Raw genomic sequence first — 26,444 nt, 5'->3', positions numbered from 1 at the left:
AGAATGAAATATTTAGGAATAAATTTAATAAAAGAAATGTAAGATCTCTACACTGACAACTAAAAAACATCACTGAAATAAATTAAAGACTCTATTTTCATGTATTGGAAGAATATTAAGATGGCAATACTCCCCAAATTGATTTACAGATCTAATACAGTCTCTATCAAAATCCCAGTGAGCATTTTTGCATAAATTGACAAGATGATTCTAAAATAAACAAATGTGATAGTTATATAATGGAATATTATTCAGCAATAAAAAGGAATGAAGTACTAATACATGCTGAAACATGGATGAATCTTGAAAACAGTATGCTAAGTGAAATAAGCCAGACACAAAAGGTCACACGATTCCATTTATACAAAATGTCCAAAATACACAAATCTATAGAGGCAGAAAGATTAGGGGTGCGTAGATTTGGGAGGATTGGAGGGATTGAGGAAGGTTACAGCTAAAAGGTAGAGGTTTCTCTGGGGAGTAACGAAAATGCCCTAAAATTGATTGTGGTGAAGTCTGCAAACTCTGTGATTACACTAATGGCCATTAAATTGTACACTTTAATGGTGAATTGTATGGTACGTGAATCACATCTCAATAAAGCTGTTAAATAAAAAAGACACAGAACCAGTCTCCTTCTACCCAACCCTCTCCCTTTTTTGACCACTAAGAAAGGACATAACGTATCTTTTAAAAGGAAAAACTAGAGTGCTAACCCCTTTCGTTCTCTTCGTTCTTTAAGTACTACTTTCAATCTCAATTTCAGGAGCCTCCAGTTGAATACAAACCTCTGTAACTCTCTGTGCCTCTGAAGCAACTCGCTGCACTGTTGTAAAACAAATGTTGAATTCCTGAATGATGGAAGGATATAAACTGTTGAAGTCCAGAAGCAAAATGAACTTATCATAAAAACCTGAAATTAAAAAGCCACATAATGTCATAAAAAGTCTAAAAAAAAGATTTGTCCAAACATCACATTAGAAGTACTACAGTACAAAGTCTATTAGAAACTACATACTATCCAGAGCTGTGAGGAAAACAAAAGGAAAAAAGGAGTCAACTACTACTCCATACAAATGATTTGGATTAAAGTGAAAACTCAGGTCACAAAAGAAGAGATCCTGTCTTGCCTTGAAACCAGCTATATCCAGTCCTTTCTCCAGTAGTCCCCACAGTCCACCGTTATTATGGGCAAACACCTTCCTATATTAATTACTTTAGACAGGTGTCACATCCATTTCAAAAAATGTTGTTAAATTCTCCTTCAAGCAAGCATTCCCTCCCACCTACTCTCCCACTCCCACCTCCATGCCCACAATGTTTAGTGATCTATGCCAATGAGTGGTTATATACATATTTTTTACAATCACACCTTCAAAGAATAAAATGGGCTGGCCATCTACCTGTACACAAACTGTGCTAAAACCAGACAAGAGATGTATATATAAATGTCAGTAGTGGAACGATCCACCCTTTTAACTTGCAAAGGGTGAACAGAAAGCTACTGTATTTCTCTAGGACATTTACAAAGAGTTATCTTCACCTTGAGAAGAAACTGAATAAAAATAAATGTCCACTATTAAGACAATAACAACAGCAAACATATTGATAGCTTACTCTGTATCAGGCACCATACAAAACAATCACTTTTATTCCTTAAATCTGTGTGGTAGATATTTTTCTTATCCCCATTTTAAAGAAGAGGCAACTGAGGCTTACAGAGGTTAAACAGGCAGCCCAAGATCACATAGCAGGATTCAAACCCAGATCTAACACCAAAGGACGACTACTCTGTTGCATTACAATAATAAAATCACTTTTGTCAAAAATGTCTCCTACTCAGAGTTCCAATTACGTGATAAAATTCACATTAATTCCTGCACAACACTGTGAATATAGTTAACACTACTCAACTATACACTTAAAAATAGTTAAGATGGTAAAAAAAAAAAAAAGACCCTTTCTAGCTCTGTGTACCACGAAACATCTTTGTCATTCATAACAGGGAAAAATTATTCTCCTACTAGAAGTTCAATTTGATGGTTACTATCTGTACTTTCTTTAACCTTGCCATCCAGTTGAACTGGTCCTGGCATGTGAGGCAGAGGCAGAGCCCACCCTCCAAGAGCAGATGAGAGAAGACAGGGGTGCTCCTACCACAAGACAAATAGCCATATACTGGACCAGGGGCTGGCAAACTATGCACAGACCAAATCCAGCCTACCTGCTCTTTTTCTACCACTCATGAGCTAAGATCAGTTTGTACAGCTTTTAAATGGTTGGAAAAAATCAAAAACAGAATATTTCATGATACGTGAAAATTACACAAAACTTAAATTGCAATGTCCATAAATAAAGCTGTCTTGGAACATAGCAAAAAAACTTCACATTAATTCCATGCCAGGTGACTGGCAAAAAAGATTTTCACATGAATATAAGATAAAAAATAAGGTCATCATGAGACCTATTTGCTAACCCACAAAATACAATTCAGGTCTCCTAGTTTCTCAAGCCTAACTCTGCATTAAGAAATTCCTTAACACCCAGGACAAAGCAATCCACTACCCAGCCTTACCAACTTTGGGGTCCAACACCAAGCCTCCAGCATAAGCTGCTTTCTTACGTCCCTTCTTATATTTATTGGTATCTCCATCAATGTCTTCATCTTCATCTCCCTAATATCAAATGGAAAGATAACTACCAAGTTTTATGATTCCCCCTTTTCCAGTTGCAGTCCTAGTTTTAACAAACATTCTTCATTTTTAGTTAGTGGTCCTATCTGGGGGGAAAGACAGTTATTGTAATGTGTTCATGAAGCCAAACGAATGCCAAGCATGGTAGTTACTGAAACAAATACTATATCTGAGTCAAATAAATATGCAAACCTATTTTTAAATGTTTCTAAATTCATAGAAACTTTCTATTTTTAAATCAATGACTACTAAAAATGGATACTCTTCATACTGCGTAAAATCTGAGACTGTAAAAATCCTCTTAAATTCACTACCTTAATATTCGTGATGTAAAAATACAAAATACTTCATATAGGTATTATCATTATTCTCATTATTAACATAGACACCTTAAAATAAGTATGTCCATATACTGAAAATCCACTCCTAAGTAGTTCATCAATGGCCAACATTCAATACTTAAGCAGAAGTCAAATTCCTCTAAGTTAATATCCCCTATACAAATTTTGATAATGCACATAAAACAAGCAAATACAAGAACCTGAATCATTTTAACATGAAATTCCCATTCTGAATCAAGTACTAACAGCTCTGATAAAACAGTAGCTAAGTTTTAGCTCCACTGTGATGCATGCCACTTCAAAAACTGATTGTGGTAACCTTAATCCTACTAAATGTAACAATGCAACACAAAAATAAAGGCTCACAGGTTTAAAGAAATAATAGGTTTAACTCATGTCAAACTTCGGATAGGGCTAAGGTGGCAAAACACTTTCCATGTAGGGTCACCCATTAGGGAGACCTAATGCTTCCCTCAACAATTTCGCTTTTCATGAATAATTTTTACCTGTACAGAGAAAAGTGGAGAAAGAAATAACCACACAAATACAACAGAACAAACTTGACATGGTTTCTACAGTATACAGGGGGTTGATTATTTTGGAAGCAGATGTTATCACAGCAAAAAACGCTATCTAGGTAATAAAAGGGGGCAGGGATAAAAAAGGCAAAACACTATACAATTTTGGACCCACCAATTTTTGCTGAGGCTTTCTGAAAATCTGCTTGTCAGGCACAATATAGTTGTTTTCATAAAATGCATGAAGCAACAAGAACTCGTTGCGCTCGGATCGTCCACCCATCAGCGTCCTAGACTATTAAACAGAATTTCTTTTTTAAATTTGAGCTCAAAACCACAACAAACAAAAGCAACTTTGAGTTGGTAAATTTAATCACAGTAACTTCTTCAAAATCATTCCTCATAACCAGGGCTGCTTTAAAAAAAAAAGGTACTAAATTATTCCTAGCATTCCCTCTAAGCATTCTAGTTAAAAGGAGACAAAGAGAGCTTAAAATATTGACAACTTGGGCTATTTCTTTACTCCCAAATGGACCACTCCACAAATCAGACACATCCAGATGTTAGAGATGATCCTTATATCCACTCAAATTTCAGCATACTGCACCTGGCTTTCCTCCCCTTCTCCCAACCAGTTCTTCATTTTACAAAAGAAGCCCAGCTTTCAGAATACAAGTTACTCATTTTATAAGCATGCATTTAGACTCATTATCATATAACAACTACCCCAAGCAAACACTGAATCCAACAGGAAATGCTTCTTCCCCCTTTCTAAGTTAAATTTACCATAATGTTCCCAGCGATGTTAGTGATCTGCAATGCTAATGGAAGAACATTTAGCTCACACATGATCTGCAAAATGAACCTGGCGTCTTTCCAGGTGTGTTCCAACAGGTACAACAGATGAGAAGATTCACTGTACAGAAAAGTAAGAATGAAACAGACTCAAGTAATTAAAAGAAACAATGACTATAATCAGAACTTCATAAAACATTACAAAAAATTGGGAGTATAAGTAACTTCAGAACAAAGGCATCTCAGCTTTGGAAACAATTTAAAATAAAGTCGGTATGTAACTAGGAATTCATTCATACCATTGATCCCAATGTACTTTTCCAAACCACAAAAAAAAATCCCACAAAGATAAAGTGAACTTATGTGTTAACTACAACTTAAAAACTACCTAAATCCTTTCATTCATTCCATCAAGTATGTATTGCATGTCTACTATGTGCTAGGCATTGTTCTAGATGCTGGCTGTGACCAAGACAAAAATTCCTGTCCTCACGGGGCTTATGTGCTAATGGGGGAGACAGAGTTTAAGCAAAAAATTAAATACAAGGTATATTACAAAATGCTAAGTGTCAAGCAGAAAAAAATAAGAAGCAATGGGAATATTAAGTGTTAGGAACAGAGACTGAAATTTTAGTTAGGGAATCAGGGAGAGTTCACTGAGAATAAAGACCTGGAAGAGGTGAGGGGGCAATCCTTGTGGATGGATATGTGAGGGAAGAGCATTCCAGACAGACAAAACAGCACACTCAAAGGCCCTGAGCTGAGTGCAAATTTGGCAGTTCCACGACCAGGAAGGAGACCAATGGCTGGAACAGAAAGAATGATGGAGAGAGCAGCAGAAGATAAAGACAGAGTTAACGGCAGAGAGACACACTGATAGGACCTTGTAAGTTAAAATAAGGACTTTGGTTTTTACTCTGAATGAAACAGAAAGTCAGTGGAAGATTTTGAGCAGAGTACCATATCTGAATTAACTTTAGCAGAGTAAGTCTAGTTCCCAGGTTGAGAACAGACAGCAAGGGGTCAAGGCAAAAGCAAGGAGCCCAGTGAGGAGGCTGCTATAAGACCCAGTAATCCAGGGGAAAGGGGATGGTGGCTTGGACAGGGTGGATCCAATGGAGGGGAAAAGAAGTGGTCAGATCTAGACATAGCTTGAAGATAGAGCTGACAGGATTGCCTGGTGGATTGAATGTGGGACGTCAGGGAGAGGAATCATGGATGCATCAGAGGTGTGGGGTCAAGAATGACTTTGGAGGTTTCCAGCAGTACTGGAAGAATAAGAGCTGCCATTACTTAAGGAAAGACTACAAGGGGATCCTAGGGGAGAAGATCAGGAGCTCAGCTTCTGAACAAGTTAAGCTGGAGGCTCACAGTATACAGCAAATAGAACAAGCAGGTGGATACACGAGCCTGGAATTCAGGGGAGAGGGTTAAGCTGAAGATACACAGGTGGAAGGCATCAGCATCCACATGGTATTGAAATTCCTGAGACTTGATGAGATCACCTAGAGGGCGCGCAGTCAGAAAGAGAATGAGAAGTGGGCCAGAGAAGAAGAAGAAACCTTAATTAAGACATAATCAAGGACAAAGCTTCAGTTATACAAAATGAGTAAGTTCTACAGATCAAATGTGCAGCAATGTGACTAGAAGAAATAATACTGTATTGTATACTAAAAGAGTAAATCTAAAGTGTTCTCATCGCAAAAAAAGAAAAAAAATAGTAACTATGTGAGGTGATAGATATTTTAATTAGTTTGTGATGATTATTTCACAACGTACATCAAACATCGAGTTGTACCATCTTAAATATATACAATTCTTATTTTGTATACAAATATAATTCTGTATTCTAATTTTACCTCAATAAAGTTGGGGGGGAAAAAGAAATAATTAAGCAGTATCTGTAAATAACTTAATGATTTCTCAGTTTTTATATTTCCAAAATATTTACACTAATTCCTGAATTAATGAATTAAGGATAGAAATATAAATATCACATCAATTTCCAAACTGCTCTTAGAAAACATCAAGATGGTGTTAAGATAAGTGAGGGAGATGGAGATAAACTGATCAAATTAGAATAATTCAAGAGGCAAAATAGTTCAAATTACTAAAGTAATGGAGATGGTGATGCTGACTTGAACACAGACAATTTTTCCGTCCAAACCACCACACGCCACACACTCCTATCCCTCCAGCCTAAAGATGATACTGGCATCTTGCTGTTGCTAATTTCAAGACAAATTCTGGAGCACCCAGGATCATACCTGTACATATTTTGTACATTTTCCATTGGGATTACAATCCTTTCAGTTTTCAGAATCTGTTGAACAAGTTCAGACAAATGGTAGCTTTTACAGCGAATCAATTCCTTTGCTGAAATTTCCACATCACAGATCATTCGGCCACAGGTAGCATTTCTTTCACCAAATCCACTCCTGCCCTACAAGTGGAGAACAAAAAGCAAATCCCATGAAAGAGCAGACACTGAGAACATTTCGTTCTAACTTGCTTTGAGGCTAACCCAAAAATTACAGTGATGAAACTCTCCTTCTTCCATCCATTCATTCAGCCATCAATCAAATATTTTTGAACAACCCTATTCTAGGTACTCGGAATACAGCAGTGAACAAAACAGAAAAGATTCCTGACCTCATTTGAAATACACAATAAAAAACAGACATCATAAACAAAATATTATATCGTTTTAGGAGGTTATAAGTATATGGAAAAGAGAAATAGTAGAACAGGGTGAGGGAAACAAGGAATTTGGGTGGCTGCATCTTAAATAGGGTGGTCACAGTAGACCTCACTGAGAAGATGCCATATAAAGAAAACCTTGAAGGGACTAAGGAGTCAATAAAGCAAGGGTTCGGATAAAGTGTTATTAACGACTCTGTCACCTTAAAGATATGAACAGGAAAAGAAGAAAGAGCAGTGGCCCCAACTCCAACCTGTAGCAACAGAATTCTCTGGAGAGCACTATAAAATGTACAGATTCCTAAGCCCTCTGATGAGGCAACATGCCCATTTTATTCACAAGATTTAGGTAAAATAAGATTTTAAGCACTGAGCAGTATCAGGTTTAGGAAATGAAGGTGCTCCATACGAAAACCACCAAAACCTCTTTAAGTGAAGCAAGCAGGTAGAATGAAAAATACACAGGCTTTAAAAAAGTCAGACAAGCCTGGGTTCAAAATCTCAGTTCTTGTCTTTGCTAACTCTACAACCTTGAACAAGTTCTGTTACCCCTGTGAGAATGTAAAATAAAACTGGAGTTGCTGTGAAAGATAACTACACAGAAAGTTAGCCCATTGCCTTCTTCCATATCCAATGTCAGCTCCCTCCCATCCTTCCTTCCCATCTCCTTCCCGAATGATAACACTCAGTGATTTCTGTACCCTGCAACTCTGCTCCAAGGGCTGGTGCTTTGGTGATGCCAAAGTGGAGATAACATACCTGTGCTGTCTCTAGAGTCTAACAGCTGATTTTAAAAATTACCAGTGGCTTTTACCAATAAAATGCTGGCCTCAAAGGAAAAGATGTTTAGTGCCAAAGTTAAAATGTCCTATCACAAGACAACAAATTCTTAGTCAAAGAAGCACAGTGTGTTCCGTTGTAGCTACTCCATATAAAGAAGCCAAATAAAGAAATAAGATTTTGAAAATTATTATTACCCCAAGCTTTGGCATGTTGGATCGCTTCAGTCGACCTATCTTGGACCAGTGAGGAACTTTGCACACATTAATTCTCTGCAGTAGCACTTCCAGTTCAAACCCATAAATATTATGACCCTAGTCAGAAAAAGAAGGCAGCCAATAACATTATAACCAACGCAAATTAGATGATTTATCTTCATATGCATAGAATTTCTTTGCCCTTTCTTTTTCTGGTCTCTAATTGAAGGCATCACGAGCTTACCTCCGATTGGGGTCCTTTCTTCTTCAGGAATTTATTCATCAGCAGCATTCATTAGCCTTGACATTAACAAGGCTGCTAAGCAGATTGCTGGAATAAACTTTATTTCATCCTAATTGATGCAAGGTTCATACGATGTCTTTTAATTTGCAGCTCATGCCTCACGGTCTTATAGGCAAATGCAAATTTTAACGTCCCATACTTTTTTTTTTACATGATCAGTAAAAGCCGTATTCAAAAGCAAAATTCCATTTTACTTAAAAACTGAATACATGCCCATGCTGTTTGATAATTTACATAGACATAGAAAACTCAGGAATTGCATCTAGTTTCTTCTTAAAGAACTGAGTTCAAACACTACTGGTTTAGACTCAATCAATGTGCAACAAAATAAATATATAATACCACTCAATAGTTCAAAGAAGAAACTTGTAAAAACAAGGAAACAAAACTATACCAAGTACAAAATTTCTCAAAACTGCAAGCAAATTTTCCATATCTATAATAATTTCCATCATGTGAATAATATGATTCACTGCCTGTTTACTAAAAAAACTGAAGTTTAAAATAAATCAGATCAATAAACAGATTTACTTGTTATTAATTTTAATTAAAAATATATACCACTATACATTTATGGCAGTTTTGTCTATTAAATTAAGAGACCCAAAAGACATGAGGAAGTCTCACTTCCAAATTATCATGCCTGAGATTAGGGACTCAAATCTATGTCAGGATTCTCTCTTAACATCAGTTTGGACTTCTCACACACAGACCTACCTCTAACCACCCTGAGGCAGGATAGGTACTCTAGGAACTATGACATCTCTTTGGGGCCCAAGAGAGTGACTGCTAGTGGAGGTTAATGAGGGCCTAGTGCTGAGCCAGAGCACCACAGTAGAGCACTGTGGACAGAATCTACCCGGCACTTTCAAGATGGGTCCTGAAATATCTAAGGGAAGTAGGTGCAGAGACACTGGTAACAACCCACAGGCCCTCAGTGTTTTAGCTATAAACATCACCAAGAAAGGTGTCCAAGAGCAAAAATGAACATGGAGGAATATATGACAAACATTTTTACAAGGCTTCAATGTAACCAAATTATGAATATCACATTTAAAATATAGGCATTTATATCCCACCTTCCTCCAAAAAAACAAAAGCACAATATAATCTGATTGATCCATTAATCCAGAAAAAAAGACAAAAGGAAGAACTCCTATCAAGGAGCCTACAAACTAAGGAAGGCCAGAGGAAACAAAAGCAAAATGTTGCTTTATGACTCTGAAGAACTGGGGCAAAGACAAACTCAATAAATTATTAGCTCTCACTGTCTAGTGGGAACATACTTAATTGTCAACAGAAAACAAGATTCCTAGCCCTGAGCTCTCAAAGAAATATGTCATAGAGATCCACTGAGCTCATAAAATTAAAACACTCACAGTTTAGGGATTGGCACTAAACCAAGGGAATTAACTCCTGTGACCACTACACAGCTGGGCGACTAAGCCAAAATTTTGCAGATACCACCAGTTGATATGAGTTTACTTACTTATGCGCTGGTCTCTAAGTGTAAACAAATGGAATGTCCTAAACTTCAACAATAACTCATGAGTTGCTTTTCTATTAGAGAAAAAAAAACTACCTTGCAGTGGACTGGGATTTTTTTTGCCCTTTTTGTTAACAGAAAGTATAGCAATGCCCACCAAGTCCATAGGGTCATTTCACTCTGAAGAGAGTCTTGGCTGCTTACAAAGTACCAATCAAGTCACACTGGAAAGAACTAAGGAATGAAGAGCTTCCCCATGACATGATCAAACATCTACTCACCACAATGACATCAGGATCAATTTTGTGAACTTTTGCAAGGAAAAAACCTAGCAGTGTTCTTTCTGTTGCAGCAACCTCAACCTTCACATTCTGTTAGATAAAAACATACCAGTCACTTACTCTTTATTCTCTTTGGCTCTCTGGCTCCTTTTTCAAAGAGGTTAAGACTTCTTAGGGTTAAAAGAAACCATCCTTTCAAAACTAAATGCAGCAATGAAATTCCTGATTCCAGGTTTCACAGTAATAATTGTACAAAGTCTTTGAGGAGCTCATTCTAGTAATAAGCATGTGAATGAAGCAAAATTTTAAGCACTGAGCACTATCAAGTGCAGAAACGTCCCTTCATAGGGACACGCTTGTACATCTGGACACATTTTCTAGCAAATGAATCAGAGTACCTATCAAAAACATTACTTACTTTCCTATATAATCCCTGGTAGACTTCATTATTTATGTATCTACCACATAAAGAAATCACAAGGATTTCTAATAAGATATAAACTAATCTCAAATCGTGGTGGAAGAACCTATAAATAAGAAACTAGACTAATAACAAACATATATTAAAGAATTACAAGCGTCTTAAGTATAAATAAAACCTATCTTCACACAAAAGGTTTCCACTTGGATTACTGAATATAAATCAGGTATTCAAAAGATCCACTCTTATTAAGAATCTCTTAAAATGGCAGTTGATGACTATATATTTTCTACAACTAGCTCATCTACAAAATATCACTTTGACTCTAATGGAATTTTCCTAGGTCGTTTTACCTGGATAGGTAATTCAGTATACTTCACGAATAATAGCCTGGTCCAACAGTACCCCAAGCCTAGTGGGACTTCTTGAGCCAATTTAAAATAAGTGAAACTTGACAAGGTTGCTAACTTTTGTCAAATGAGGACATTAAAAAAAAAAAAACCCTAGAAATTTACCAACACAAGCATTTCATAAAAGAAACAACATACTCCCCCAAAAAGAAATTCTTTATGTTGAATATATTTACCTTTGTGAAAAACTCACTACATTACACTACTTTTTCCCTCCATTTTATTAAGGATCCATGAAAACTTCTTCACGGAGTATACTGGGAGTTTAGAAATCACTAATCAATTCCGGCCATCCCACATCAACCTTCCCAATGCATGTCCCCTTTAACATCCACAGTATTCCCAACTTCACCTGGCTGCCTTCAAGCTAGAGGATGGAGCTGAAGGGGTTCTACTCAACATTTTCCCAAAACTATAATCATGAGATCATGCATTCTGGAAAAGCTTTCAATTAAGCTCTCTGAAGGAGGGTTTGAGCCTATTCATCTACTAATATGGTGTAGAATCCCATTATTTTCAGATGGTAAAACATTTGGACATGGTTAAATAATGTTTCTAGTTTTATATTCCTAATACATTTTAATGGGTTAATGCCATTGCTCAATCTAGCAAGAATAAAGACCTAATAAATCAACATAAAAATAGTCTATTTCTACTAATCCACATCATCCTCCCTTTCTCTTTCTAAACAAATAGGTGCTTCATATTTAAAATGAATAAATAATGAATTATTTACCTTTTCCTTAATGTCTTCTAAGAAAGAATGTGGAAAAATACAGTCCTTTGGTTTAGACACAACTGTAAGAAGGAAAAAAATTAAGATTCCAACACCTATCTTAGTCCAATTTCGAGTATGTATTCACTGCATGTTTCCGAATGGAAACTGTCCTAAATACAAATAAATTCTCCCAATCTCTAAAGAGTTAAAAGGATCAAGTATTTCCATTGGTCATGTTGTTGGGCCTCAAAATTAGCCAAAACAAACAATCTTAAAATCCATATGGAACCACAAAAGACCCCAAGTAGCCAAAGCAACCTTGAGAGGGAAGAACAAAGCAGGAGGCATCACACTCCCTGATTTCAAACTATATTACAAAGCTACAGTAATCAAAACAATATGGTACTAGCATAAAAATGGACATACAGATCAGAATAGAAAGCCCAGAAATAAACTCATGCATATACGAGCAACTAATTTATGACAAAAGAGCCAAGAATATACAATGGAGAAAGGACAGTCTCTTCAATAAATGGTGCTGGGAAAACTGGACAGCCACATGCAAAAGAATGAAACTGGACCACTATCTTACAACATACACAAAAATTAATTCAAAATGGATTAAAGACTTGAACATACGACCTGAAACCATAGAACTCCTAGAAGAAAACATAGGCAATAAGCTACTTGACCTCAGTCTTGGTGATGAATTTTTTGGATTTGACACCAAAAGCAAAAATAAACAAGTGGGACTACATCAAATTAAAAAGCTTCTGCACAGCAAAGGAAACCACCAACAAAGTGAAAAGGCAACCTCCCCAACAGGAGAAAGTATCTGCAAATCATATATCTGATATGGGGTTAATATCCAAAACATATAAAGAACTCATATAACTCAATAGGAAAAAAACAAACAATCCAATTAAAAAATGGGCAGAAGATCTGAATAGGCATTTTTCCAAAGACACACATATTGCCAACACATATATGAAAAGATGCTTAACATCACTAATTATCAGGGAAATGCAAATCAAAACCATAATGAGGGGCCAGCCTGGTGGTGCACGTTTCGCTTCGGCGCCCCGGGTTCACTGGTTGGGATGCCGGGTGCGGACATGGCACCACCTGGCAAGCCATGCTGTGGTAGGCGTCCCACATATAAAGTAGAGGAAGATGGGCACGGATGTTAGCTCAGGGCCAGTCTTCCTCAGCAAAAAGAGGAGGATTGGCAGCAGATGTTAGCTCAGGGTTAATCTTCCTCAAAAAAAAAAAAACAACAAAAACACCATAATGAGATATTACCTCACACCTGTTAGAATGGCTATTATCAAAAAGACAAGTAATAACAAGTGTTGGTGAGGATGTGGATAAAAAGAAACCCTTGTGCACTGTTGGTAGGAATGTAAACTGGTGCAGCCACTATGGAAAACAGTACGCAAGTGCCTCAAAAAATTAAAAACAGAACTACCATATGATCCAGCAATTCCACTTCCGTGTATTTACCTGAAGAAAATGAAAACACTAACTCAAAAAGATGTCTACACCCCCATGTTCACTGCAGCATTATTTATAACACCCAAGACATGGAAGCAACCTAAGTGACCACCGATGGATGTATGGATAAAGAAAATGTGATATATTATTATACAATGGAATATTAGTCATAAAAAAGGAAATCTTGCCATTTGCAACACCATGGATAGACCATGAGGGCATTACGTCAAGTGAAATAAGTCAGAGAAAGACAAGTATCATATGACCTCACTTATATATGGAATCTAAAAAAAAACAAAAACAAAAAAAATGAGTTCATAGATATAGAGAACAGACTGTGGTTGCCAGAGGCTAGGGGTGGGAGGGGATAAAGGGAATGGGTGAAGGGGATCAAAAGGTATAAACTTCCAGTTATAAAATAAACAAGTCATGGGGATGCAATGTATAGTATGGTGACTATAGTTAATTCTATATTGCATATTTGAAAGTTAAGAAAGTAAATCTTAAAAATTCTCACAAGAAAAAAATTTTTTAAACTGGCGACAGATGTTAACTAGACTTAACGTGGTGATCATTTCACAATATATACAAATATTGAATTATTACGTTGCAGGCCTGAAATTAATATAATCTTATATGTCAATTATATCTGAATAAAAGTTTAAAAGATTTAAGTAAAAAAAAAAAAAGAAAAACGAGAATAGCCAAGCACAGAACCCTAAGTCCCTATAATTGTCAAAACAGCTTTGATGAAATGTTTGCTATCCATCTAAGTCAGAATGGAAGATGCTTAAAAGTCTTCCCAAAGGAAATACCCCCACTACCAAAGCCTCAACTGGCACACAACGGAGGAATTCAGTCTAACCTTCTCAAAGTTAGAAAAGGAACGATGACCAAAGCTTCACCTACTATACTACAAGTTCCTTGCCATCCACAACAGCTGTTCACACAGTGACATACACAAAGGAGGTAAATAAATGCATGTTGAAATGAGCTAGTGATTGCACTCTTCCACATATTTTCCAGGCTATTCTCACCATCATCTTCTTCCGTGTATTCCATCCACTTAAAGGGTAAAACTTCACAATAATAATACATCATACTCCCTTCTCTGCTTGTTTCCTTAGCTTCACTTTCCTAATACCCAAGAAACCAGACAGGAGATGCTGTCCCAGTTAATAATCTCTGGTTCTGGGATCTGGAAAAGATCCCAAGAAGCATAACAGATCAATAGTGTTATGCCCTCTTTTAACAAAAACAAACAAAACGGTTACTTAACTGGCCAAGCACTCAACACGGACTATATCAGAATCCTCTTTGGAGACTGACTCATGGTATACAGAATTCTGTGGGAGAGTTTCACCCACTGAATTTTACGCATAGCACAACCCAACTCCAATCTGCTATTACTGTAACTCCTCCCAAATAAGTAAACCATTCATTTATGCCTTGGCATCTTGCCTCATCACAGAGGTAACTTTGGACAGGCTTCTACGATGGTCTTTAGAATGACATCATGAAAAGAAAATAGTCATAGCAAAATTTTGACCCAGGAAACAACTACTCCACCCTAATAGAGTAACCACTGGAACACAAAAAAGATACCAAACTGCCTCACGACTTCTGCTCCTAGAACAAAATAAACCAGCTGAATAGGAGCAACCAATCCAATAAAACTTAGCGTCCACAGCTGACAAAAAAAACCTTTTTCAACAATATGCACTAACTACTCTTGAAAACACGCACACACAAAAACAAGTTACTGACCTAACAGCTGGAGAAAAAAATAAGAAAAATTAAAATCAAGCCATTAGTAAATGAGCCAAAAAATACATACCACAGAAGTGAGACTGAAAGGGAGGCTGTGGGGGTGCTTTATCTAACGCAAAGCTGTGATGGACCAAAGCTGCCATAGCAATAATCTGCAAAGAAAGGAGAGGAAAAAAATCACTTATCATACACCTACTGTGTATTCTTCAATCTCACCAAAACCACCAAGAATATTAAAAGATACAGATTTTAGTCCATATAAATATTTTAACTTTTTATTATTAAAGTATTCAAAGAAAAAACAGAATAAAATCAACTCTCATATACCCATCATTCAGCTTCAATTATCAACTCATCAATAGCCTGTCCACTTCCTGCTTCTCCCCAGATTATTTTGAAGCAAAACCCAGAACCATCACCCTATCCAGAAACATTTCAGCAAATATCTCTATAAGAGTTTCTCAACCTCGGCACTATGGACATTTTAGGCCAAAGAATTCTTTGTTGTGGGGGCCGTCTTGTGCATTGTGGGATGTTCAGCAGTGTCCCTGGCTGCCAACACTATCACCCCTGAATCCTCGTCCCCAAGGTGTGACAAGAAAAATGGTCTCCAGACATGGCCAAATGCCCCCCAATCTCACCCTGTTGAGAACCACTATTTTAAAAGATAAGTTTTTAAAATGTAATACAATCATCTCAGCTAATACAATCAATAGTTAATTCCTTAAAATCATTACATATCCAGGCAGGATTCAGATTTACATGTTTACCCAACAATCTCAATTTTATTTACCAAATAAACTTCATACTTTGCAATTGGTTGATATGTCAAAGTATAGGTACAACCCCTCCCCATCTATTATTTCCCTGCAATTTAGTTGTTGAAGAAACTGAGTCATTTATCCTATAGAGTGCCCCACGGTATGGATTCCACAGCTTGCATCCCAATATCATTTAACACGTTCCTGTTTCTGTACTGCCTGTCAATTCACATTTAGATCTAAAGGCTTGATCAGGGGCCGGGGCCATAGCCTAGTGGTTGAGGTCACGCACTCTGCTTCGGCGGCCCAGGGTTTCACCAGTTCGAATCCTGGGCACGGACATGGCACCACTCATCAAGCCATGCTGAGGCGGCATCCCACATGCCACAACTAGAAGGACCCACAACTAAAAATACACAACTACGTACTGGGGGACTTTGGGAGAAAAAGGAAAAAATAAAATTAAAAAAATACATAAAATTAAATAAAGTTTAAAAAATAAAGGCTTGATCAAAATCAGGTTCAATTTTGGGGCAAGAATACTTTAGAGGTGCTACTGATTACTTCTACCAGAAGGCACAGACACACCATGTCTGGTTATCTGTATTGTAGTGATGTTAGCAGCCATCGGTGATCACTGCCTAGATCCATTATTTCATGAGGAGTTGCAAAGTGGTAATATTCAGTTTTTCCTTCAGCATTTATTGGCTGGAAACCTATGAAGAGAAACTTCCCCTCATCCATTATTTGGTTACCTGAGGTACAATATGTGTCCAAAAAAGTCAAGATAAATGCTTGACCCAATCCCTTTATTTACCAGTTTTCAAAACAATGTTTTGGTTCCCTAGCCTCCTTCACAGGTGACCAAAGCAGTGTTCTTAGTGTTTGCAGTATCATTATGAACTCATGGGTTTCAACCTGGAGTAGTTATTCTTATCCACACTCAAACTGTCCCATCTTTGGCCAGAAGGAAACTCTTCAGTTGACTCCTGAGTCCTTCCAACATATCTTCAGCAGACTTTAATACTGTCCTCACTTTCTGGTATAACAAGATGTTCCAGGCTTATCTCGGACATTTCCTGCCCTGAATCAGCCGTTTCTACAGGGAGCCCTATTTCCCTTATTGGGAAATGGTATTTAGAAACCTCACTCAGTGCCAGGGGATGGATACTTTTAAAAAAAATTTAACTAAGTAAGCCTCTCCCAAACACTTAACTAGTATCAACTACGGCCATCTACTGCATTAACTATTATTAAAAGATCAAATCACATACTAAAAAAAAAAAAATCACAGTAAAGATACTGCCAAAAGGCTTCTGTTAAAAACAATCCCCACCAATGTCAAAAGGACTTAGAATCAAACATAAAGAAGCTCCCACTGATCAAAGAGAAAAATTTAAGCACCAAAATAACAATAATAATGAATGCAGTAGATTGAAATATACTGTATATAAAATCCAGGAGTTTCATAATGATATTCTATAAAAGAGAAAGTAAAAATAAGTAACAAAAACAAAAAATCATTGGTCAATGCTGCATGTAATGTAGATTCCCAACTTCCTACTCAGAAAACTGGCAATTAAGGAGAAAGAAGTACACATTTATCTTGTCTTTTCTGTACAAACTACAGCAGGATAACCTAATGGTTCTGGTTAATGAGCAAAAGTTAATTTAATAGAAAAATTTAACTAATAAACATTCTAATATTTAAGATATTTAACTAATAAACATGGAAAGGATGACAGAATTAGAAAACCACCATTTTACAACTCCTAATGAAATAACTAATTTAGGCAAAAATCACTAACAAATGAAGCCATTAGATCAAGCTGGGAACAATTTTGCCCCCCAACCCCAGGGCACATTTGGCACCCCAGGAGGCATTTTTGGTTGTCACAACTATGGAAGAGGGATGCTACTGGCATCTAGCAGGTCGAGGCCAGGGATACTGCTAAACGTCCCACAACACACAGGACATGCCCCATAACAATGAATTATTCAGCCTAAAATATCACTAGTGTCAAGGTTTAAAAATCCTCCCATTAGATGAAAACATGAACCCACTAATCAATCACAGCACCACTAACAGTGATTCAAACAGACCTTATGTGCCTGCTGATATAATACAATACGAAGTACACTGCACCACCTATAAAGTATTTTGGTCAAAAAAGTCAAATCTGATCTAATCAATTCTTTAGCACTAACTAGAGGAGTTGACACACCAGATAGTAAATATTTTAGGCTTTCAGGTTACATGGTCTCTGCCATAACTCTGCTGCTGTAGTACTCAAGCAGCTGCACATACTATGGAAATGAAGACAGGCTGTTTTCCAATGAAACTTTATTTACAAAAACAAGTCATGGGCTGGACTTGCCCACAGGCCATAGTTTGCCAACCCCCGATATAGAGGAAGAAGTCCAACGACACAACAAAGCAAACAAATACAGGAAATGGGAATTCTACGGGACAACCCACAGTGATTCCTCAATAAGTCAATGTCACTGAAACAAGTGGAGGGGGTGGGAGAGAGCTCCTCCCATTTAAAAGAGAGTCAAGAGACATAAAAATTAAACACCATCTATGAATCTTGTATGACTCCTGATTCAAATAAACCGATTGTTAAAAGACATTTTTGAGAAACAGAGTCATGTGAATATAGACTAGGTATTTTAGATGATATCAAGGAATCCCTTTTAATGTTATCAGTGTGATAATAGTACTGTGTAAGAAAGTGTGCACGTTTTGAGAGATGCATACCAAAGTATACAGGGGTAAAATGACACAATGTCTGAGATTAGCTTTAAAATACTTCAAGAGAAAAAAAGGAGGGGATAAACGACTGTGACAAAATCTTGCTAACTGCTGAATATGAGTGATCGGTATATGGGAGTTCATTATATTATTCTATGTCCATTTAAAGTTCTCCAAAATAAGAAATTTAAAAAACAAGAAATAAAAATAAATCCAGTAATTTAAGTCTTTAAAGAAAAACTGCAACACCAGACAAATTCAATTCATTCTCCAAAATGGAGTGTGGTAGTGAGTTAGTACTCTTTCCCGCCAAAAAGAGTAACTTTCCTTTGCAGAAAAGCTATACAAGTTCAGGTAAGTATTGCATCTAAGGCACAGATACAAAACCTGTCCATTTCTTCACCTCATTTTGATGTGTCTTTGCACTCTGCATTGTCTTCATGCTGAAAGACATGACCACAAGTGGAGGAGGACTGACATCCTTAATTACGTTCACCAGGTCTGGTTTCGAGACCATTGCCTCAACTTTACACCAACTGATGGGCTGATTTAAGAGCTCTGAAATAGAACAGATATAACAGATCACTAGCTATTTACTGAAAAAGAAAAACTACTATAATTAAGAAATCTGTGGGAGCTGGCCCCATGGCCAAGTGGTTAAGTTCGCACGCTCCGCTGCAGGCGGCCCAGTGTTTCGTCGGTTCAAATCCTGGGCGCGGACATGGCACTGCTCATCAAACCACGCTGAGGCAGTGTCCCACATGCCACAACTAGAAGGACCCACAACGAAGAATATACAACTATGTACCGGGGGGCTTTGGAGAGAAAAAGGAAAAAATAAAATCTTAAAAAAAAAAAAGAAATCTGTGATTAACTGAGATGGTCTCCAATCCCACCTAATAAGAATACAGTATTATAACATCTAAGTAAAAATAAGCCACATTATTGGACTGTACGCAAATTCTCATGTGTTAGATCTCTATGGCATATTTACTACTTGTTAGAAGTTTGTACCCTTAAGCCATAGAGATCTAACACACAGTATGATGAATATAGTCAATAATATTGCACTATAATGATGTAATGTGATAAATACTGCTTCAATGGCAATCATAACACAATGTATTGAAGTAACACACTGCACACCTTAAATTTACACATGGTAACATGTAAAATTTATCAAATTAAAAAAATTGAAATAAAAAATCCTCATGTGTGTGTATACATATGTTCATGTTCCTAGGAAAAAGGTCCACAGCTTTCATCTGATTTTCCAGAAACTCCAGGACCCAAAATAGGTTTTTAAAAAACAAAACACTGCCTTAGAGGAATCACAAAACATTTTAAAGAGATTCATGAAGATAAAACAGAGTATCAGAGATGCAAATACTGAAAAAACATCAGGTAAGAGACCGAACAAGCACTATCCACACAGGGCAGTGATGCTTCCTCTCCTTCAGAGGTCAGCAGTTCATCATGCAGAACAGCTGGGCCACATCAGCCAGGTCGCAAGTCCACACCGACAACAGCACAAGGAGGGATGCGCCCAAACAGCTGCCGGGGCTAACGAGGGCCTCCCGCCCACTAAACTGCCAAGCATAACAGCGATCAAGTGATTCCAAACATATTCCCTATACTCATTCAAGGAAAAGCCTGAAGAAACAAACAATAAAGGAAGTAGACATACAAATAAATAGACCAATTCCTTAACTCCTAAAAACCATATCTATCAGCAATTTACTTAGCATTCTGAAAGTAAATTTTTCCTTACGTGGATTTTTTACTTCGAGCCAACAAGGTCCTTTGATCTTTCTGTTCATCAAGAACAGTTCCAAGCTGGATGTGTTGGTCCCAAATACATGAGAAAAAGTTTCTCCTTTCAAATCCTGAGGAAGCTGTGGCAATTCAGCCTGAAAAAGGCAAAGAAGAAAAAAAAATCTTTTTTGTTTAAAACTATTACTTCACATTTTCCGAAGTCTATATTTGAAATAAACAAAAGCCTCTCCATGAGCCACCAGAAGAAACCCCTTTCATATATATAAAATGTAATTTGCCACAAATGAAATCCAAAACAATTCACAGTAGGAAACAAAAACAATTCACAATGACAAAATAATGCATCTTGATGACATCCATCAGAAGAAAAATAGGCCAAGAAGCTCCCCCAAAAGAGGATTTCTGTCCAGAGCTGTACATGCCTTACTGATAAATAGCCAGTAACTAAGTACCACTCCATTAGAAGAACGAAAGCAAAAGAGTAGGACTCATGCAAAATGCTTCCATGGTACTTTTCATCACCACTGTCAGAAACACTTAAAAGTTTCCCTTTTCCAACATCATGAGATCAAAACACTAGAACAGAGGTAAAGAGGTTAAGTTCCAGTTAATTAACATTCCACAGCAATGACCTTGCTTGTCACAGGAGCAAAAGCAGCACTGCAGTGACATTATCGACGCTCCTCTCTCACCTTCCCACTGCTCAGAAGGGACACTTCAACAGACTAATGATGTTCAACTCCGTCATGTGGCATTCACTCCACTTGACAAACAGTTGTGCAGTCTCAACTTATGTATTTAAAGATGCACACTTGAAAGCAGAGAAAGGCAGTATAGGGGCTGGCCCCGTGGCCGAGTGGTTAAGTTCGCGCGCTCCGCTGCAGGCGGCCCAGTGTTTCGTTGGTTCGAATCCTGGGCGCCGACATGGCACTGCTCATCAGACCACGCTGAGGCAGCGTCCCACATGCCACAACTAGAAGAACCCACAACGAAGAATACCCAACTATGTACCGGGGGGGCTTTGGGGAGAAAAAGGAAAAAATAAAATCTTTAAAAAAAAAAATGAAAAAAAAAAATAAAAATAAATTAAAAAAAAAAAAAAAAGAAAGGCAGTATAACCTGTAGACTATGTATTTAAATTAATTTTATCCATTTTAACTATCCATTACTGTAAGTCCACCTCAATGAACTGTGGGCTTAAGGAGCCCTGCCAATACTCCTAATTGAAAGCCAGTTGAAAATTGAAAAACAGGAAAATGTCACTCTCAACCAAAAGCCAGCAATTTTGTTTGACTTACCGAGTATCTAACTTCCAAGTACTCAGATTTTTCTGGAACATCAGGTATCTCAAAAGCATAGTTCTTTTCCACTATCTGGGTAAGTAGACATTTAAAAATCATTAAGACAAAAGCTCTTCACAAATTAAATTGACAAGTATTGCATACACAATGCATGTCCCTGCTTTTAATCATTAGGAATCTAGCATCCTCACGGAACACAAAGGTAAATAAAGCCAAAAAGCCACTCATTCCCCCTTTTCAACTGAGAGTGAAACACCCAGTGACAAAATGCTAAAGACTTCTCTTAGACACTAGAGAACTCAGAAATATTTGCATTCAAGAGGAGTAATAAAAGATTAAAAAGTTTTACAATGTTAATGCATTACATCATTTGCTACTCTTTGATATTAAGCAACTCCATCTTGCTAGAAAAATTAATAATGAGCATTATAATTATAGTTCATATTTACTGAGTGTTTGCTATGTACCAAGGATTGCTTTTTTTTTATTTGAGGAAGATTAGCCCTGAGCTAACATCTGCTGCCAAGCTTTCCCTTTTTTGCTGAGGAAGCCCTGAGCTAACATCCGTGCCCATCTTACTCTACTTTATATGTGGGACGCCTACCACAGCATGGCGTGCCAAGTGGTGCCATGTCCACACCTGGGATCTGAACTGGTGAACCCCGGGCCGCCGAAGCACTTAACCGCTGCGCCACCGGGCTGGCCCCTCAAGGATTGTTCTAATCACCCAATAAGAATTAACTGACTTAAGCCTTTCAACAACTCTTCAAATAGGGCCCCATTTCTCGGGTGAAGAAACAGCCCCAGAGAAGTCACTCAGCACTTGTACAAGGAAGGTCACACACTACAAAGTGGAAGGGCTAGGACTTAAAGCACAGGGGATCTGGTCCCAGCACCTATACTCTTCACCATCACACTACATTGCTTCTAGAATCTTAGAGACTTGATCCATCAGCCATAATGCAAAGCTCCAACAGTTAAGATGGTTAGCTTTATCATCAGTAACTTAATCCTCCCTTTATGGCAATTACTGTGAATAGCCAGTATATTCATGAGCTGCAGCCCCCACAATGATGGCCAAAGATGTCAATATCTCACTAAAATCAAGATGACTGATCAATATGTACCACATGAATAGAAGATTTTTATTCTATCAGAAATAGCAGCATAGTCCCTAATTTTAAAAGATAAAACCTTACTTAACCTCTTACCAGTACAACTTGGCAATGACTAACATAAACAAGATAGAACAGTTTCTTCTCCGTTTCGGAATAAAAGCATAAAATATGCTGCAAGTACTGGAAGAAATTACTTTGCTTTGAGTTATCTTTCAATTCAAATTAACGAATATTATTTTATAAGGAGTTTAAACAGAAAAAATATTTTTACAAATCTAACATACTGGTTTTATATTGATATCTATGAAATTTCCATTCAATGGATTATAGCCACACAGAAGGCATTTTGCACAAAGAAGATATGCAATAACTATTCGCTAGATCAGGAAATGAACAAAACAAATAATAAAATACAGCTGAAAAAAATTATCATCAAATACAAACCTTGGACTTGAACTTCATAATTTTATATTTTGTTGCTATTTTCTCATCGAATTCATCATAAACATCCTTCATTGTAACTGGAGTTCCTGTTTCTTTCCCTGTATTTAGATCAATTTTCTGCTCTCCCATGGAGAGGGGAAGGGAGGGGAAAAAAAGTATCGGTACATAAGATCTTTTCAACCACCAGAAACCCATGTCTAAATCAATTTTCATCTTCGCCCATTTAAACATTTAATAGAACAGTCTTACAGGTGAGTTCAAAGATATAAACAGACCCAAAAAATGTACTAAATCCGATACCCAATCCCTCCCAATGGCATTTAAAAAGCAAATCAGAGATAAAGATGATTGCTTCTACAAAATGAGAGAAGTGCTATAAATCCTGACTAAACAGCTTCACATTTCAACTGAGATGGGACAGGGCTGGAGTTGGAAGGGGAGTGTGGATGTTAACTCCCAATAAAAATGGAGGAGCAAATGGAAGTGACCTTGTTAAATGGCTGTGGAAGAAATGGTACTGCTGCCTACACAGCAAAAGTGCGAAAACTGGGCCAAATGCCATGTTACGCTTTACAGCCATGTACTCCCAACCCTGATTATCATGGAAATGAGAGGTGGGGGAAAAGATAGTATCATATACTAAAACTCAGACACTTTTACACCCTTTCTAACAAGTTGAAAAACTGAGTTTCACTTCATTTCTCTACTTTTCCCAATCTCTACTGGAGCTGCTGACAATCAGTGGTCACTAGGCAGGCAGCAAGAAGCACCAAGGTTGTGGATCATTCATAGTCCTGTTGAAGAATCAGGTTGGTGGCAGAACACAGAATGCACCTGGAATTAGAAGCTAATCACTAATATTTACCGTTTCGCAGGGAAGGAAGTAGAGCGTTCGCTCTATGTTTTTCACCATGACACAACAGCTCACATAGGTTTCGGCCAATTCTATCCAAACTTTGCCAAACAGAAATACCACACCTAAAAGAATAAAGGAAAACCATGAGAAAAGAAACATTTCAATTACATTACATTAAAGGGGCAATATAAAGGCCCACTGAATGTGCCCACACATTTATGCCTTCATGAAGTCATTTTTTATAGCAAATTTACATATGCTTCCCACTTCCCAAGACCGCTCCTTTACTCAGTATTTAGGCCATACAACAATACCACACTGGTAAAACCTGTGACCGCTAAGAGGACAGGGCACAGAATGATTCTCTAACTTGGTGTAAACGTTTTCCCTAGAATTAGGGGGACATCCCAGGTAAACAGAGACAAACCTCGGTTATTAGGGAGACATCCCAGGCCTGAGTAGACACACTTGGAGAACTACTGAGACACCCCACGTCAGTGTGGAAACCCCTAGGGAATTAGGGAGATATTCCATGTCAATACAGCCACACCTCAAAAATTAGGGAGACATCCTAGGTCAGTGTAGGAAAAACACACACACAGGCATTTTCCCTAGAACCAAGATTATCCAGATTAAGAGGAACAAAAAAGCTAAATTCTTCTCAACAAATCTCATATTTAAACCTCTTATGAAAACTCTGAGAATATAATACTAAACTTCTTTTTAGCACTTGTGCTTACTGATAAAAATTAACATCCACGTATAAGGATAACTATGTATGGTACATCAGTATTTCTCTATATGTAAAATGGTGTTTGGGAGGGGCCAGCTCCGCAGCATAGTGGTTAAGTTCAGTGTGCTCTGCTTCAGCAGCCCAGGTTCGTGGGTTCAGATCCCTGGCACAGACCTACACCACTCATCAGCCATGCTATGGCAGCAACCCACATACACAACAGAGGAAGATTGGCAACAGATGTTAGCTCAGGGCAAATCTTCCTCAACAACAACAAAATGGTGTTTGGGAAAAACATAATTCATCTCATACATCTACTTCCACACAATAATAAATATCTCATAACAGGGTTCAACTATTATCTCCTATTTTATACCCTTTCTACCTCACAGACTACTTAAGACATCTGGCTAGTTAGTCTTTATAATGTTCCTTTCTTTTCTATTTTGGTTTAACAAATGGTCTAGTAACCAAATCAACAGACACACCCCTTTTGAAATCCCTATGTAACATATACCACAAAGTAAAAACAAGCCTTTCTAGACATCAAGTCATTGTTCATGAAAACCGAACATCAAGAAAAGCCTCCAGAGATTTGATAGTCAACCTAAGACATGGTCACTATGCAAAATCCTGGTCTCCATGAAAAATGAGACAGCAGTAACCAACATAGCCACTCAACACAGCCGCTTGTCTGAAACACTAAGAAAATTCTGGCACATGCAAAGGTTATGGATCATAAGGCCAATTACTCCAGTTTCACAAGATAGCTCATCAATGCTTCCTTTTGTCACTCATTCTAGTAGAAATAAGACCATTTAAGAATTTTCATTTCTGCAGATGATTAAAATTCTTAACAACTCTAAAAGAGTTGTGTGATTTTCAGCTGGGGGGGAAAAGGGGGAGATAGGGAAGAGGGAAGGGAGGACTGTGGGAATGATTAAAAAAGACAAAATCACAGTAGCTCAGAAAATTAAAAGTCATCCTCACAACAGTTAAGAGACGAAAAAACAAAATTCCATGCAAAGAAAAATAAAGACCCTAATATTGGATTCAAAGATTCAAATAGCTCATTTTACAGTCAAACTAATATCACACTTCATGCAACACATTTGACACTGTTTATGCCTCATTTGCCACAAAAAGATCATGGTAAACAAAGATTACATTCCCCCCAAAGTTACGAGCTGAAACCAGGTGCAGTCAGGATTTATTCAACCTTGAAAAAGTCATAATGAAGACAGGATATCTTCCCATATGCAAAGAGTAAGATTCTTTTCATAATTATGGAGCATTCAGCAACAACTGACTGACTTAGAATCTGTAAGAAAGTGAGAAACAATAACAGGGTCTTTGCGAGTACTTCGTTTTTATTAGCAGCATTGATTTCACCAAGGCTCAGTGATCATTACCTGCTATCACGATGAAACTGTTCAACCCTCTGAGATTAAAGGAGGTTTTTTTAAGGCATCTCATTTAACCCATTGGCATCAAACACAGAGGACACAACTTGAAAAGCACCATGGAACAGGAGTGTGGACAAGGGTGAGAAGCCCAGAACTCTGCCACTGAAGAGCTGATCACTTTATCTTCTGGAGCCTCAGCTTCCTCCTCTGCAAATAACTAGATCAGATGATCTCTGAGGCCTTCTCCAGCACTAGCAATTTCCTGTCACTTTACCATTTGGAAGACAGACCAATAACAGACTAGGACCTCTTTCAATTGCAAAATATTTCCCAGTAGTGGTTGAAAAGGCCTATCCATAACTATGGTTAGTACCAGGAATGCAACA

At 37.5% G+C, this 26,444-nt stretch overlaps 1 protein-coding gene and 1 non-coding gene across 6 annotated transcripts in view; both read right to left on the bottom strand.

Moving 5' to 3' along the window:
- Positions 1-26,444, bottom strand: part of POLA1 (DNA polymerase alpha 1, catalytic subunit) — a 286,920-nt gene that overhangs the window by 237,128 nt on the left and 23,348 nt on the right. For all 5 annotated transcript variants that reach the window (XM_014830262.3, XM_070502288.1, XM_070502286.1 and 2 more), the window contains exons 11-24: positions 23,929-24,041; positions 23,064-23,180; positions 21,499-21,573; positions 20,196-20,334; positions 18,828-18,982; positions 14,976-15,060; positions 11,663-11,724; positions 10,096-10,185; positions 8,025-8,141; positions 6,615-6,790; positions 4,339-4,468; positions 3,728-3,847; positions 2,576-2,675; positions 789-913 (exon numbers count right to left, since the gene is read on the bottom strand). In XM_014830262.3, coding sequence (XP_014685748.1) covers positions 789-913; positions 2,576-2,675; positions 3,728-3,847; positions 4,339-4,468; positions 6,615-6,790; positions 8,025-8,141; positions 10,096-10,185; positions 11,663-11,724; positions 14,976-15,060; positions 18,828-18,982; positions 20,196-20,334; positions 21,499-21,573; positions 23,064-23,180; positions 23,929-24,041 — 1,604 coding nt within the window. The remainder of the gene's footprint in view (positions 1-788; positions 914-2,575; positions 2,676-3,727; positions 3,848-4,338; positions 4,469-6,614; positions 6,791-8,024; positions 8,142-10,095; positions 10,186-11,662; positions 11,725-14,975; positions 15,061-18,827; positions 18,983-20,195; positions 20,335-21,498; positions 21,574-23,063; positions 23,181-23,928; positions 24,042-26,444) is intronic.
- Positions 1,447-1,576, bottom strand: LOC123282775 (small Cajal body-specific RNA 24). The gene has a single exon (XR_006523014.1). It is a non-coding gene; the product is annotated as a small Cajal body-specific RNA 24 (non-coding RNA).

This window comes from Equus asinus, chromosome X, assembly GCF_041296235.1.
Source record: "Equus asinus isolate D_3611 breed Donkey chromosome X, EquAss-T2T_v2, whole genome shotgun sequence".
Classification (NCBI taxonomy): domain Eukaryota; kingdom Metazoa; phylum Chordata; class Mammalia; order Perissodactyla; family Equidae; genus Equus; species Equus asinus.
Note: the sequence above shows the minus strand (reverse complement) of the source record. Positions and strands in the feature narration are given on the sequence as shown.